This window comes from Acinonyx jubatus, chromosome B1, assembly GCF_027475565.1.
Source record: "Acinonyx jubatus isolate Ajub_Pintada_27869175 chromosome B1, VMU_Ajub_asm_v1.0, whole genome shotgun sequence".
In the NCBI taxonomy this organism is placed as follows: domain Eukaryota; kingdom Metazoa; phylum Chordata; class Mammalia; order Carnivora; family Felidae; genus Acinonyx; species Acinonyx jubatus.
The window spans coordinates 47,685,198-47,700,074 of NC_069382.1; the positions used below are offsets into that span (position 1 = coordinate 47,685,198).

A 14,877-nucleotide genomic window follows, 5' to 3' on the forward strand; every position below is an offset into this window, starting at 1 on the left:
GAGCCCAATGCAGGGCTTTAACCCATGACCCTGAGATCAAGACCTGAGCTGAGATCAGGAGTCAGATGCTTAACCAACTAAGCCACCCAGGTGCCCCCTGTAAACTCATTTTTAATCAATTAAAAAATAACTTCCTAGCTTAAAGACCTTGGCTAAGACCTACCTTGTGTTTCGTAGGCACTTCGTCACTGTTTTCCATGATATTCATGCCAAACCCCCCAGAACGGGGCAGAATGTATCAGCATCAGAGAGTCGGTGTGACTGGCTTGTGTCAGAATTTCAAAGACAGAAACAATTCTTGGGTTATGTAACTCAAAGTAAGAAAATTCCAGAGAAGCCGCCAAACTGTCATCTTTTTTGCCATTTGAATAGATTGAGGAGATGGATATTTGGTCTTTGTCTCCATCAATTATCCTGGATTCAACTTCTGAGAAGCAGGGGGCGTTTTAGACTGTGTCATCCTTCTTTGCCGTGTGTATTGAGTGAACTTGAATTAGTAGCACAAGAAAGTAATATCTGCAGATCAGAAGTCATTAAACACTCCCCCAGATATTCACACTATTTCAAAGAAGTGTTAAGTTACCACATGTAAGTTGTATATTAAGGACCTCACTCTGACTGATTAACAAGTATGGGAGGGGAAAAGGTCAAAAAAGCTTCAATGACCACTGAAACAGCAACATTAATTTTCCTTGTCCACAAACGTTAGAAAAAATTAAGACTCAGCAATTACTGAACCAGCTGAGTCCTTCATGCAAGAAGGAATAAGCAATAAACCATCCACCTTAATCACGGGATGGTGGCATTGCACATTAAATTAACTGATACTTTTTGCTGATGTTTATATTTTTCTCATGTCATTTTCTGTTTCTCCATAAAGGCAATTGGCAAAATTGATGTGACTGGCTTGGCGGGGATAGGGGATAAAGCGTTCCATTCAAGGGCAGTAGCAAGAGGCAAAGAGAAAATGGTGCGTGATTCCAGGCTGGGAAATCTTCCAACCGAGGAGGGAAGGGAGCCCCTCGGGCAGTTCCAGGGCACAGCCCAGTTCCACCCACACCCCGCAGCGCCTGGCTTCCAGGAGGTCTGAGCATAGAATGCGTTCTCCAAAAGGAGAGACCTTGGGTCTGACTGTGGGTGAGTGGGAAACAAGTTATTTATTTGGGGTGAACCTCCGTGCTCGCCTCCCCTCCCTGCCTTGGGCCTCCTTCCAGGGCTTTGGGACAGTGGCCAACCAGGTGCTTTCTCCACCCCTCAGCCCCAAGGCCTCCAACCACTGTCTCCCTCACCAAGCCCTGCCCTTCCCAGCCAGGGAGTCTGAGGCTCTATGGGGAGGTCCCCCCAGGCTCCCTCCTCTCAGACAGTGGAGCCGGCAGCGTCAGAGGGCACAGGCCCTGCGTCTCCCATCAGGGACAGCCCAAGTGAACCGGGCTCAGAGGCAAGAGCCAGGCCTCGCTCTTCTCTCGCACAAAGGCCCCTGTGGAGATCCCAGCCTCAGGAGCTTGTAGACACCAGGCATTAATTTTCTCGGGCCGCCCTAACAAACTACCACGGACTGAGTGGCTTCAACAGCGGAGATTTATTTTCTCCCAGTTCTGGAGGCTGGAAGCCTGAGACCAAGCAGTCGTCGGCAGGGGTGGCTTCTCCTAAGGCTTCTCTCCTTGGCTTGCAGACGGCTGCCTTTTCCAGAGTCTTCTCATGGCCTCTCCTCTGTGTGCTCCTCTTATTAGGACACCGGTCATATTAGATCAGGGCCCATCCTGACAACCTCACTTTGGCTTCATGACCTCTTTAAAGGCCCTCTCTCCAAATACAGTCACATCCTGAGGTGCTGGGGGCTAACGCTTCAACATAGGAATTTGGGAGGAACACAGTTCAGCCTCTAACACAGCCCTTCCCCAAAGGATCAGTTCTGTGGCCCTGGGACTCCCCTCTCCATGACTGAGCTGCCCAGTCACCATAAACAGTCACCGCCTGAGCCAGGCTTTCCCTGTAATGAGCACACGCTGCACTCCTACTCATACTCGTACATTTGCATCTGGGGTGGGGGTACAATCACACACACACACACACACACACACACTCGGTAGCTTGGCAGAAATCCTGCTCCGGGGGATACAGGTGTGACTCTGACCCTCCCCCTTGCTAGGACTTTTCGGGCGCATCTCTGACCCCAGCTCCGCTCCTTCAGCCTGCCCTTTCCTCCTCCCCTGCTTTCGCACCAGACACCAGCCCTTGGCTTGGAGAGATCTGACAGGCCAGGATTGTTTGTTGCACAACTGCGCTTGGGGCGCTGGCTCCGTGCCAGGCACCAGCTCAGGCTGGCGTGTCCGGAGAATCCTGCCACCAGCAAGCTCATGGCCGGGGCAGATGCAAGAGCTTGCTGTCATCTCAAGCTCCCGTTGGGTCCCATGCTCCTCATAGATCTGCTCTCACCTTTATATCGACGCAGAGAATTCGGCAAAAGTGCCCCAACTTTATTGGGGAGGAAAATGAGGTTCCCAGAGGTTAACAGGCAGAGCCTGGAGGAGGAACCCATAAAGCCTGGGAAAGGCCTCTGCTGGAAGAGTGCCTGAGCGGAGGGTCCCTCGTCTCCCTTCCCCACCCGGTGCTACAGCCACCAGCCTCCCATCCTGTCTCTATAGCGATGGGGGGCTCGGTGTATTCATCCCCCAAGTCGGACAGATGAGCTAACACAGATCCTGACTGCACCTGCCCTGGGGTGCCACGTGTGTCCTCCTCCAAGGGGACACCAAGGCAGCCCCTGCATGAAGACCCCCACAGACCCTCCACGTCACAGCCTCTGCTGACCTATGGAATTAAGGATCCCGTTTGGAAGCTGTAGGGTCCTTTGGGTCCAGAATGCCCAGAGCTGGGGTCAGAGCTCAAGCAGCGTCCAGGGACAGAACAGCTGCCTCTTAAACTCCTCTCTTCCACCTCGCTGCCTGAGAAGGGCCCCCGGGGCAGGGGGCAGGGGGCAGGGCCTGCGCTGCTATCTGGCTATCTGTCCGGGTGGAGCTTGTCGCAACACTGTTTACCCACCTTTGCCGCCCGAAGCCCCTCGGTATGCAGTAGATACAGAGTCAGCCCTGTGCTCAGAGGCCGCTGTGCTTTCCGCTCCGGACCGTCGCCCCACCTCGCCTCTGCACGCTGCTGCCCCGTGCTCTGTTCCCGGAGGGAGCCTCAGTCTGCCAAGGCCACCGACCCACCGCTGGAGCCATGGTAGGATCGCACGGCACAGCCCGTCAGCCCAGCAGGGCTGCGTTCAGGCTGGGCCCACGGGCCAGACGTGGGAGGACAGAATTAGGTCAAGTCTAGGGCCTGGGGGAGGCCATGGGGACCCTCTTGCATTGGACTTGAGGCTCTAGGGGCGGCAGTGGGGTCTTGGGGAAAGCATGGAAGAGACGGAGGCCTGGGTCGGACTCTAGTGTCTTCATTTGATTGCTGTGTGTGTTTGGGGAAGTTACCTCACCTCTCTGGGCTTCAGTTTCTGCTCCTGAAAATGGGAGTAGTATTACCGATTTTGTGGCATTATTGTAAGGTCTAAATAAGGTACCACGTGTACGGATCTTGTACAGTGCTCGGGACACAGCTCATATCCAACACGTGGGAGTCTTATCCCCAGAGCTCCCTGCTTTGGTTTAGAGGCCAGAAAGGCTGCAGTGGAGTCCCCCAGACTTGGCCCTTCTTGGTGGGAGAAGCCTCATAGGAGAGCTGAAGGCCAGCTCCAAGTCCTTCTTGGGCCACCAGGCCCACTCGCGCAACCCCTTCCCCAGTGTCCCTGCTGGACCGGAGTACGCCTTCTGCTGGGTCCCTCAGAGAGGTGCCCGGGACGGAGTGGGGGGAGGGGCAGGGGCCCTGAGTCCTGCTTTTTCGGGCTCCACCCCCAGCCCCATCGTTTCTGCTAAGAATGGACAGCGTCCTCTGTGCGCTCTGCCACGTGGCCATGAGGGGTCAAGGGAGAGAACAAACAGGAAGTCCCGCAGCTTCAGAGCCTCCGACGTCCGTTTAATCTTCCCACCGGCCCCTGGCTCAGCGCCCCAGCCCCGGCCTCCCATCCTGCATTGGCGGGAGCCCGGGACGGCCGTCGGGGCAGCGCGCGGCCACATGTCTGTGATGACCCAGCTCTTTTCCTGTCGCAGGTCCATGGGTACAAAGGAGTCAAGTTCCAAAACTGGGCGAGGACCTACGGCTGTTGCCCAGAAATGTACTACCAGCCCACGTCCGTGGAGGAGGTCAGAGAAGTGAGTGTCCCTGCCCCAGACAGGAAGTTGGGTCGCCCTGCCCCCACCCCCACCCCCACCCCCACCTCAGAGCTGCCGGCCAGGAGACAGCTCCATGAAGCCTGAACATTTCCGGGCTCCTGGCCCCCACTCCCCTGCTACAGCTCCACGTTACACCTTCCCGTGCCACCAATGGCTGCCAGCATTTCATTTCCAGCTCAGATCTCTTCTCTGGCTGCAGACTCGCATGTGACTTCTCTCGTTGTGTGTCTCAAGGTCATCACAGGCTTACGTGCCCCAGACTACATTTCCAGTGCTTTGAGTCTCTTGTGTTGTTGACTCCACCCTCTTCTACCCCTGTCTCTGCATGGGGTGCCTGGGAAGCCAGGAAGTGGGTCACTGTCTTTTCTTTACCCTTATCCGCAGTCAGCAAGTCTTGCCCCAGAAGCTTCCAGAACCCATCCCCTTCTCTTCAGCACCATTGCCAATCTCCATGCCCACTCCGCCATCCCTTCCTCACTCACCATGACCTGCGGCGGCCATGGCCCCGGTCTCCCTGACTCAATTCTCACTTCCTTTGAATGCACTTTCCACCTCAGCAGAAGTAATTTTCTTAAAATGTAAGTTGGACTGGGCTACTCTCTGCTTAAATCCCTTCACAGGCTCACTGTTTAATGTTTATTTATTTATTTTTGAGAGAGAGGGAGAACACAAGTGGGGGAGGGGGAGAGAGAAAGGGACACACAGAATCCGAAGCAGACTTCAGGCTCTGAGCTGTCAGTCCAGGGCCTGAAGCAGGGCTCGAACCCATGAACCCTGAGCTCATGATCTGAGCCGAAGCTGGATGCTTAACCAACTGAGCCACCCAGACGCCCCCACAGGCTCTCTATTATTTGTGGAGTAAAAGCCTAACTTGACTCCCCAAGGCCATGCATCACCTGGCCTTGGTTCATTCTTTGTTCATAAGACAAACCGAACTTTTTCCTACCCCGGGGCCTTTGCACTTGCTGTTCCCACTGCCAGAATGCCTATCCCTTCACTTTTCACATGACTAACACCTTTTCCTCCTTGAGGGCTCAGGGTAAACTTCAGCTCCTCAGTGGATCCCCAGACCACCTCACCACTGTCCCCAGCGGTCTCTGTCTCAGCTCCTTGTTTCTTTCCTTCATTGCATATTCCTAACTTGGAATTACTTTGTCGACTTGAACATGTTCATGCTTCTGGCTCTCCTTCTCATAAGGATGTACGACCATGCTTGGCTTGTTTCCCATTGTATCCTCAGCACCCGGCACTGGCCCTGGCCACAGAAAGCACTTGAATCACTGTTGAATGAATGAATGGACAAGACCCAAACCGTAGAGACCCTTAAAGGCTTGCACCTCAGTCAAGCATGCATGCAACTAGCTCCAGAGGATACAGGTGCCGCTCCACCAGCGCCAGTAGGGTACCGAGGAGGGAGGAGTTCACTCTGCGTGCGCGTGTGTGCGAGTGTGTGCACGGGCGTGGGTGTGGGAGCGCACTCAGAGAACAGCAGTCTGGACGATACAGTCCCCGTGAAGTGACCCTAAGTCAGGACGCTGTGCTGCGTATCTATTCTCTCTTCAATTCCATGCTTTCCTGAGACATGGTGATTATTATCTCCATTTCACAGATGGATAGACTGAGGCTACCAGAGGTTTTGTCGTTTTCCCATATTAATAAACATCAGAGCCAGGAGTCCCACAGGGATTGTCTGATTCAAAGCCTCCAGCTTCTCACGCAGGGGAAGAGCACTGAGCAAGAGAAAGTGAGGAGCATGCCCGGGGAGCCATCAGAAGCGGCAGAGACGGGGACCCAAGTGCCTGGAGGGGATGAGTGGGCGGAGGGCAGAAGAGGAAGGCTGGGAAGGCAGGATTAGAGGACCTTGAATGCCGAGGCAACTGGCTTTCCTCTGAGCTGAGGGAAATGTTGGAGGTATGCTGATATGGCCATAAATCAAGGCCGTTCTAAGCTGTGCTGGCCCACACAACTGTGAATTCCTAACAGGCTGAGGCCGCTGCAGGCTGACATTTCCCCGGAGGGCTAGTAGGGTCAGGTGAAAATAAAAATTGGCGGTGTGGCCAAGGGGGCTCACAGAAGATGGTGTTAAACAGATTTCTTTACTGTAGAGCCTGTAGCCTTAAACATGCCATGTACGCAGTGGGTGGAGAAAGGAGCTAGGGAGGACAGAACCCTTCCCAGTCTCACTTGCTCATGGAACCCCTTGTGGTACATGCTGTGAGTAAGGCCAGTGTTCCGGGTAGCAGATGTGAGGTTTTGGAGCAGGGATGTGAGGGTAAAAGGGAATGGATTCATGTAAGTGATACCATGCATTTGTTAATTAATTTATTCATTCCGTGATCACTAGAGACGAGGGCTGGGCCTGGGAGAGACACACTTACAAAGTCAAAGGAAGCCACTTTCACCCCAGCAGCCTTCATTCCAGCCTGGGAGGCCGCTGAGCCCGTGTAGGCCAGGATGAGGACCTGGGACCTTACTCTGAAGGCACTGGGGCGCCCTCAGAAGGCTTCGTGCTGGCAAAGGGTGTGATCGGGTGTGCCCACCGAGGAGCTCCCAGCCGCAGCAGGGAAGGGGCGTGGGAGTCCCACCTTAGCATGATTCCGCTCTGCGTGCCACTCACTTCCTGGCTCTTCACCCTGGCTCTCTTTCCCGGACTGGACTGCACAGCGGCCTCCAGCCGGGCAGGGGCCTTGGCAGCCTGGGCGGCCCACACCCCTGCAGGCCCTGCCAGGTCTCTGGCCCCCGGCTGACTCCAGCATTGCCTCGACAGGTGCTGGCCTTGGCCAGGCAGCAGAACAAGAGGGTGAAGGTGGTGGGAGGTGGCCACTCACCCTCGGACATCGCCTGCACCGATGGCTTCATGATCCACATGGGCAAGATGAACCGGGTTCTGCAGGTACTCAGAGCCCTCGGCTTCCCCCAGCCTCAGCCTCCCTCCCAGACCTTGGGCGGAAACTCCTTAGCCTCTGCCCCCAGGCCCGATCCCCTCCCTGCCCCTGAGTCCAAAGTGACACCCCAATTTCTGACCTGCCCACCATGACCCCTCCCCGGAGCCCTCCCTGGGCTTGCTCAGGCTTCTTGGCAGCTGTATGCGCCTCCTTGTGGCCACAGAGAGAATGTTCGTCTCCTTCCTCCTGCCAGTGCCTCCTCTCTGCTTCTCTAGAACAAAAATGGCAAATCAGATCCCCAAAGGTGGACTCACAGTCCCAGACCAGAAGGATTTACATCTAGCTAGTTTTACACATGGGGAAACAAGATCAGAGAGGGCAAGTGACTTGCCTAGGGTTACACAGCCAATCAGTAGCAGAGCTGGGCACAAACTCGGGGGTCTGACACCAGCGCTGTGCTGGGATGCTGTCCATGCATTTCAGCCAGCACTTGTCAGGCACCTGCCAGGAAGTGGAGGCCAGACAGGGCCTTCTCTCCTGACAGGGCCGGCTCCCCTGAGCTGTAGTTTTTGCCAAATAACCCCCGCCCCCCACCCCCCACCAACCCCCAGCCCTGCTGGCCGAAGTTCTAGGTTTCTCTCTTTTATTTCTTTGCTCAGGCTGACAGTCTCCACCCCATAGAAAATGTTCTGGTCAAGATGTCAGTCATGGCAGTAATGAACTCTGATTGCTAATTAGTGAGGATCGGGCTCCAGCAATTGATTTTGCCCAGCTCTGTGCTCAGGGTCAGTCGAATGAGCTTGGGATTTGGAGTCCCACAGATGTAAATTCTCCTCTCAGTGCCGCCGATGCTTGCGTGACCTTGGGTGAGCAACTTAAAGTCCCTGAACTTCAGTCTCCTCCCTGGGAAAGCAGAGTCTGCTCCCACTTCCCTGGGCTGCCAGGGGTCTTCTAGAACCCTTCTTGTGCGTGGCAGGGAACTTCTGTCCCCTTCCAGTCCTCAGTCTTTGCCTAAGACCTCCCCGGTGAGAATAAGTGGAGAATTGGGACTCCATCTGGTAGAATCAAGCCCTTGTAGGAATAGGCCCTCCTTAGTTGGTGATTATGCACGACCATCCAGGAATCCTACCTTCTGGTCCAGGTGGGGCAGGGTTGGGAGTAGGTGGAGTTATGGCAGTGACCTTGAGTGAGCCCCTTCTTTTCCCTGCTCTTTATTTCCTCCCCTGTGGGAAGAAGGGGCTACACAGAATACACCAGTCCCCCCATTATCTGTGGTTTCTTTTTCCGCGGTTTCAGAGGTCAACCACCCTCTGAAAGCAGATGATCTGCCTTTTGACATATTATCAGAAGGCCAACAGTCACCTAATCCTAGGTCACAATTCCTAAGCCCTTTATCTCACTTAATCTCATCATCACGTAGGCATTGCATCATCTCACATCCTTACAAGACAAAAAAGGCTGAGGACAGTACAAGAAGATATTTTAAGAGAGACAGAAGCCACATTCACGTAACTTTTATTAAATATATTGTCATAATTGTTCTATTTTATCTTTAGTTATTGTTGTTACTCTCTTACTGTGCATAATTTATAAATTGAACTTTATCATAGGTAAACATATGGGGAAAATATGGTACATGTAAAGTTCAGTGTTAGATGTGGCTTCAGTCATCCACTGGGGGTCTTGGAACGCATTATCCCCTGTAGATAAGGGGGGATGACTGTATTCCCACAGCCCCAGCACTCCAGGGCTCTGCCCACACCCCCTTCAGCTGCCTGCAGCAAGAGGTCAGCTTGAGCTGACCACAGGCTGGGGCAGACATGCTCATCTTCACGGGAATGTGGTTGCTGGGTGAGGGTTGGGTGATAGCCTGGCTCATCCCAGCCTGTGCTGGTCTCTTGCAGGTGGACACAGAGAAGAAGCAGGTGACTGTGGAGGCTGGCATTCTCCTGTCTGACCTGCACCCACAGCTGGGCAAGCATGGCCTGGCCTTGTCCAAGTAAGAACGGTTCTTCCATTCCTGGGGGGCCAACACTGCCCACCACCCCTGCCCTGGCCTTGGCCGGACACTCAAGGATCTGGCAGGAGAGAGAGAAACACTTCCCAGGGCGCATCCTCTTCCTCTGGACCCCTGTTCCTCCCCCAGGGGGTATCTGTCTCCTCATCCCCCGTGAGTTCAGGGACTCATGTGAGAATAGAAGAAACAAGCCAGAGATGGGCCAAGCGTTAAGCAACAGTCTTGTAAAGGGGCAGGAAAACCATGGATTAAAATTTTTTTTGGCAGGGGAGGTTGGGGGAGGGGAGAGCAAAAAAGGTGAATTTATTAAAGCACGGGGCCAGGATGTGTGGGCAGAAAGAGCTGCTTTTTTTTTTTTTTTAAGTTTATTTATTTATTTTGAGAGAAAGACAGCATAAGTGGGGAAGGGGCAGTGAGAGAGGGAGAGAGAGAGAATCCTAAGCAGGCTCCACACTGTCAGCGTAGAGCTCCATGCAGGACTCGAACTGATGAACCATGAGATCATGACCTGAGCCCAAACCAAGAGTCTACGCTTAACTGACTGAGGCACCCAGGTGCCCCTGGATTAAATTTTTCTTAAAACTTGCAACGAACAACAGTATGGACCCAGACAGAAAAATGTGCAAAATAAGCGTGGAGGAATGGGAGGGCATGCTGACTTCCTGGGGCACCTCCCTGTGGCTACACTCCTCTCTCCGTCCGGACGAGGAGTCGGCGATGGCTCAGGTTTAAGATCAGGGGCTTTCCATTGAAACAGGTGGCAAACAAAGCCAAAGGATTGAATGTCTAAGTGTAGAACTTCAACCATTGGAAAAAGGTGACTGTATTTTGGATATCGGGGTAGCACTTTCTTTGCAACCGGAAACTGCACGCATGGAAGCCTGTGGTTTGTCTTGGGGGGGTGGGGTCCGTTTGCCATAGCTCTCTAATCACAGGCCCTGAGGCATCGCTACACCTGTTTTACTCCGGAAACCATCCTGTTCCTGCTTCTCCAAAGATCATGGCAACTCAAACATTTATGGAGCGTCTAGCATGTGCAGGTCTTGCTCAGGCCCTGAAGAGGCAAAGATGAATAAAACCCAGATCCCACTTGCAAGGAGCTGCTGGCGAGGGGCACACAGACACACAAAGTGTTAAGCATAATGCAGGACGATAGGTGCAATGTCAGAGAGGTGTTTGGGACACTTCAGGGCTCTCAGGGGGCCCTGGGTTCAGGCTCGGCAGGCAGAGGACGCTGTGAGGGATGGGAATCAGCAAGCTTGTAGGAGGGGCTCCTGGACTGAGTCCTAAACGATGATCAGGAAGAAACCAGAAAGAAGGAGGAGAGAAGGGACTCAGGCAGAGGGAACGTTGTGAGCAGGAGCGGGAGGGGCGCCTGGGTGGCTCAGCCGGTTAAGGGTCTGACTCTTGATTTCAGCTCAGGTCATGATCTCACAGTTTGTGAGTTCAAGGCCCACATCGGCCTCTGTGCTGACAATGCAGAGCCTGCTTGGAATTCTCTCTCTCTCCCTCTCTCTCTGCCCCTCCCCTGCTCTCTCTCTCTCTCTCTCAAAATAAATAAAGTTAAAAAAAAAAAAAGAAAGAAAGAAAACAGGTAGCACTTAAAGAGAGAGAAGTCCAAAAGGGGGAGAGTGTGGGGGGCGTGCAGGGACCTATGAGCAGATGGTGGGACAGAATCTGTGACAAGGACCACAGGAAGAGACATGGTCTATCAACTACGGGCTTTAGCTTCTGGACTCTGAAGCATCTCTGCGCCCTGCTTATAATATGTCCCTGTCCTCCCTGGGGACCCAGTCCTCCTCCAGTACTGCCCGCATGGGCTCTTCTGCCACTCAGGAGTCAGGATGTCCTATCCTGCGTGCCTCAGGGGAGCCTAGGTCGACAGCTGTAAGGATGCTGTGGGAACTTCAGGAGTGTCTGTGGCCGGGGGGTGAAGGGAAGCCCCACACCATCAGGCTGCATGCTGGGTGCTCAACAGATGAGGAATATAACCCTTTTACAGATGAAGAAACCGGGGTCTGAGGCAAAGTGGCTTACATAGCCAGAAGGCTCTGGAACGTTCCACTGTGTGGTGAACCAGAGGAGGCAGGACAGCAGCAAGGTGGAGACCCCAGCTCTAGAAGCAGGTGGCCTGGGCGCACATCTTGCTTCAAGTTCCTTGACCCGTCCGGGCCTCAGTGTTCTCATCTAGAAAATGGGTCTTAAAGCAGGGTGCTCAGGGGACTGGATGAGTGAAAGATGCCCCACATAAGGAGCTCACTAAATGTCAGTTCTTGTTCACCTGGCTTTGTCATCTGGCTCCACAGATTCTGGAGGTGATCTTTCCCCTTGGCTTGTTATCTCCAGCCCCTCAGAGGTCAGAGTCTAATCCTTCCTTCCTTGACCCTTCTCCCTGAGGGCCTCACTTTTATCCAGTTTATTTCTCTTAACACAGGGGTCACGAGCCTGTTTCCGAACTGCTTTTTTGTCCGGTAAAGTTCATGGGGAGGAGAAGACACATTGCAATTCGATTAACCACCCCCCTGCTGGGCATTGTTCTCAGTTTTTCACTGGTCTACCTAATGCTGTGATGAACATCTTTGAGCTATGCCTTTCCACACGTTGGAAGATGTCCCTAGGGCAGGATTCTATGGTCCTCTTTAAGATTCTGGTATTTTCAGAAGTAACCCAACTAAACTAATGTGGACAAAGAGACAAGACTAGACACATAGGTGGTGGAGGCGGGTGGGTACGGGTAGACTGGAAAGGGGTTTTTTGTGGGGTTTTTTTGGGGTTTTTTTTTGTCCTCTTCCCGTTCTGCCAGGACAGCCCCCAGGTCTCATCCACAGGAAGGTCTGAGACTAGACTTTCTAATCATTAACAGCAGGTGTCCTCCAGCGTCTTTGGGAGGCGGGGCCCAGCCTGCCTCAGGGGCCCCAGGTCTGTGCTGAGAGCCAGGGCGTGTCAAACCCTCAGTCTCCCATTTTGTGTCTGCGAGAGGGTGGGCACATTGCTTTACCTTGCAGAGCCCAGGTCTTCAGTATAAACTGAGGGGGGTTGGGCTATTGTGAAGATATATCTTGCAGCATACAACGCACCCATCGCCTGGGCACCCAGGGGGCCCTCAGTAAACATCAGTTGCCTTCTCCTTTAAGCTAGGGCTGGGATGTCTCAGAGAACACTCCTAAGAAGTAAGAGTTTTGAACTCCTGAGCCACTCTTTTTCCTTCACCCCGAGATCTGGGCACATCTTTCTAATTCCTGCCCCCAGAGCACAGGTCTCCAGAGCGGTCCTGCTCCCCTTCAGGACCCTGGTCCTTCCTGTGCATGCACAGTTCTGGTATTATTCCTTCCAAGGCCCAGAAGTCTGGGCTGAGAGATGTGGGTTTATCATGGGGGCCCCGAGGAGCCCCTGACTCTTTTCTTTCTTTCTTTGTTTCTTTCTCTTTCTTTGTTTCTTTCTTTCTTTCTTTAATTTTTTAAAAAATGTTTTCTTTATTTTTGAGAGAGAGATAGAGAGCGAGCAGGGGACTGGCACAGAGAGAGGGAGACACAGAATCCGAAGCAGGCTCCAGGCTCTGAGTTGTCAGCACAGAGCCCGACGCGGGGCTCAAACTCACGGACCGCGAGATCATGACCTGAGCTGAAGTCGGACACTCAACTGACTGAGCCACCTGGGCGCCCCGTCTTTCTTTCTTTTTTAATGTTTATTTATTTACTGTTGAAAGAGAGAGATAGAGAGCGAGCAGGGGAGGGGCAGAGAGAGAGGGAGACAGAATCCCAAGCAGGTTCTGCACTGTCAGCACAGAGCCCAAAGTGGGGCTTGAACTCATGACCTGAGCTGAAATCAAGAGTCCGGAGGCTTTAACTGACTGAGCCACCCAGACGTCCCCCCCATCCCCCCACCACTGACAGTTTCTGAGCCTGGAGGTGATACAGTCTCCTCCCCCTCCTTTCCTGACAGCTCAGGGCTGCTCACACCTTCCTGGGACAGCTGTGTGAGCTGTTTGAACCAGCTCACTCCCTCAGGGACTTCGCAGGCCTTGACAGTCTGGGTCTAGAGAGGTGTTAGCAGGTGCATTTGGGCCTTTGGTTGGTGAAGATCTTGTTGGCAGATGGGGACAGAGGAAGGGGATGTTCTATGCTGCGGAAACCCCAGAGCCAGGCAGGCAGAGCTGAGTGAGCCACGCCCCTACCAGTTTCTCTAATAGGTCACTGTGATGAGAAAACCGAGGCTCAGAGAAGAGAAAGGCCAACAAGTCAGACAAGCTAAGTCATGGTACATTCGGAGCGAGAACCCGGGCAAGAGATGCATCTATTCTTCTGCTCTGAGGAGCGTCGCACTGCAACCCAGTGGAGGGGGTGGGAATTGTCTCAGGGGAGCCTGACTGGTCCCTTGTGTCCCTTTTGCCCCTCCTGTTGAGCCCAGCCTGGGAGCTGTGTCAGACGTGACTGCAGGGGGCGTCATTGGGTCCGGAACGCACAACACAGGGATCAAACATGGCATCCTACCCACCCTGGTGAGTCCCCTGCTTCTCTGCTCCACTGACTGCCGGGGACGGGGGCGGGGGTGGGGGGGAGATGGGGGATGGGATGGGGCCTCTTCACCGAAGCTCCTGGGAAATCAGGGGCTTCGTGGGCAGTGTTGTCTCTGCTCCTTGTAAGCCTCAGAGCCACCCCAGCTCTCCCCCTCTGACAGATTTGGCAGGTGCCCTCCAGCCACATTATCTCCTCTAAATCTCATTCATCCTCCACAGACACAAGTGATGAAGGAGGCACAATGCATGTTGAGGCACCCCTGCCTCTCAGGAGCCTCCTGGCCACCCTGTGGAAAAGGGCAAGCAGGGCAAGAGGTTCCATCCCCCCTGAAAGGTCTGAGCCAGGAGCCAGACAGGGCAAGAGGTCTTTCCAGGTTAGCAAGTCAGGAGGGGCCGGGACAGGGACCGAGGCCACCTGGGGTGGGGTCCAGCACATGTGGGCCTGGATCTGTACCTGACCTTCACTGAAAAGCAGGGTTTAAAAAAAAAAAAAAAAAGTTTTAACGTTTTATTTGTTTTTGAGAAAGACAGAGACAGAGTGCGAGCAGGGGAGGGGCAGAGAGAGAGGGAGTCACAGAATCTGAAGCAGGCTCCAGCCTCTCAGCTGTCAGCACAGAGCCCGATGCGGGGCTCGAACTCACAGACCGCGAGATCATGACCTGAGCCGAAGTCGGATTCTTAACCGACAGAGCCACCCAGTCGCCCCTGAAAAGCAGTGTTTAAACTTTACAAGAATCTGATTTGGGGAACTGGTTATGAATACAGATTGTCGACTCAGGTCTGCGTTCAAAACCTGCTTCCGGTATGTGCTCGGTATGTGCAGGGAGGCAAGCTCTTTACTCCTCTGGACATCCCTGTTTTCATCTGTAATCTGGAGAGAATAATCCTCAACCCAGGAGGAGGATATGAGATAGCAGAAGTTAAATACATGGCCGAGCCAAGGACAGTTCGTGATTTGTGTCAGAAGCCGCCGTTTGGAGGATAAACTTTTTTAACTTTCAGTATTTAGAGGGACTTCCTAAGTGTAAGGTGTAGAGGGACTTCCTTACACCTGCAAGGGCTCATCCGCCCCAGGGACCATGGGGCCTCTGGCCACTGGAGCATTATGGCTAAACACTGGGGCTTGGATTTTGTATCCCAGTCTACCACTACTGTCTGTGTGACCTGGGTGAAGTCTCTGTCTCAGGCTACCTC

At 53.6% G+C, this 14,877-nt stretch overlaps 1 protein-coding gene across 1 annotated transcript in view; it reads left to right on the forward strand.

The window, feature by feature from the left end:
- The first annotated feature begins 19 nt into the window (after positions 1-19).
- The window catches only part of LOC106973111 (L-gulonolactone oxidase), a 37,426-nt gene continuing 22,568 nt past the window's right edge, over positions 20-14,877 (forward strand). The window contains exons 1-5 of the mRNA XM_027070129.2: positions 20-3,222; positions 4,143-4,244; positions 7,033-7,158; positions 9,055-9,149; positions 13,575-13,665. Of these exons, the coding sequence (XP_026925930.1) occupies positions 3,220-3,222; positions 4,143-4,244; positions 7,033-7,158; positions 9,055-9,149; positions 13,575-13,665 (417 nt within the window). The 5' untranslated portion in view covers positions 20-3,219. The remainder of the gene's footprint in view (positions 3,223-4,142; positions 4,245-7,032; positions 7,159-9,054; positions 9,150-13,574; positions 13,666-14,877) is intronic.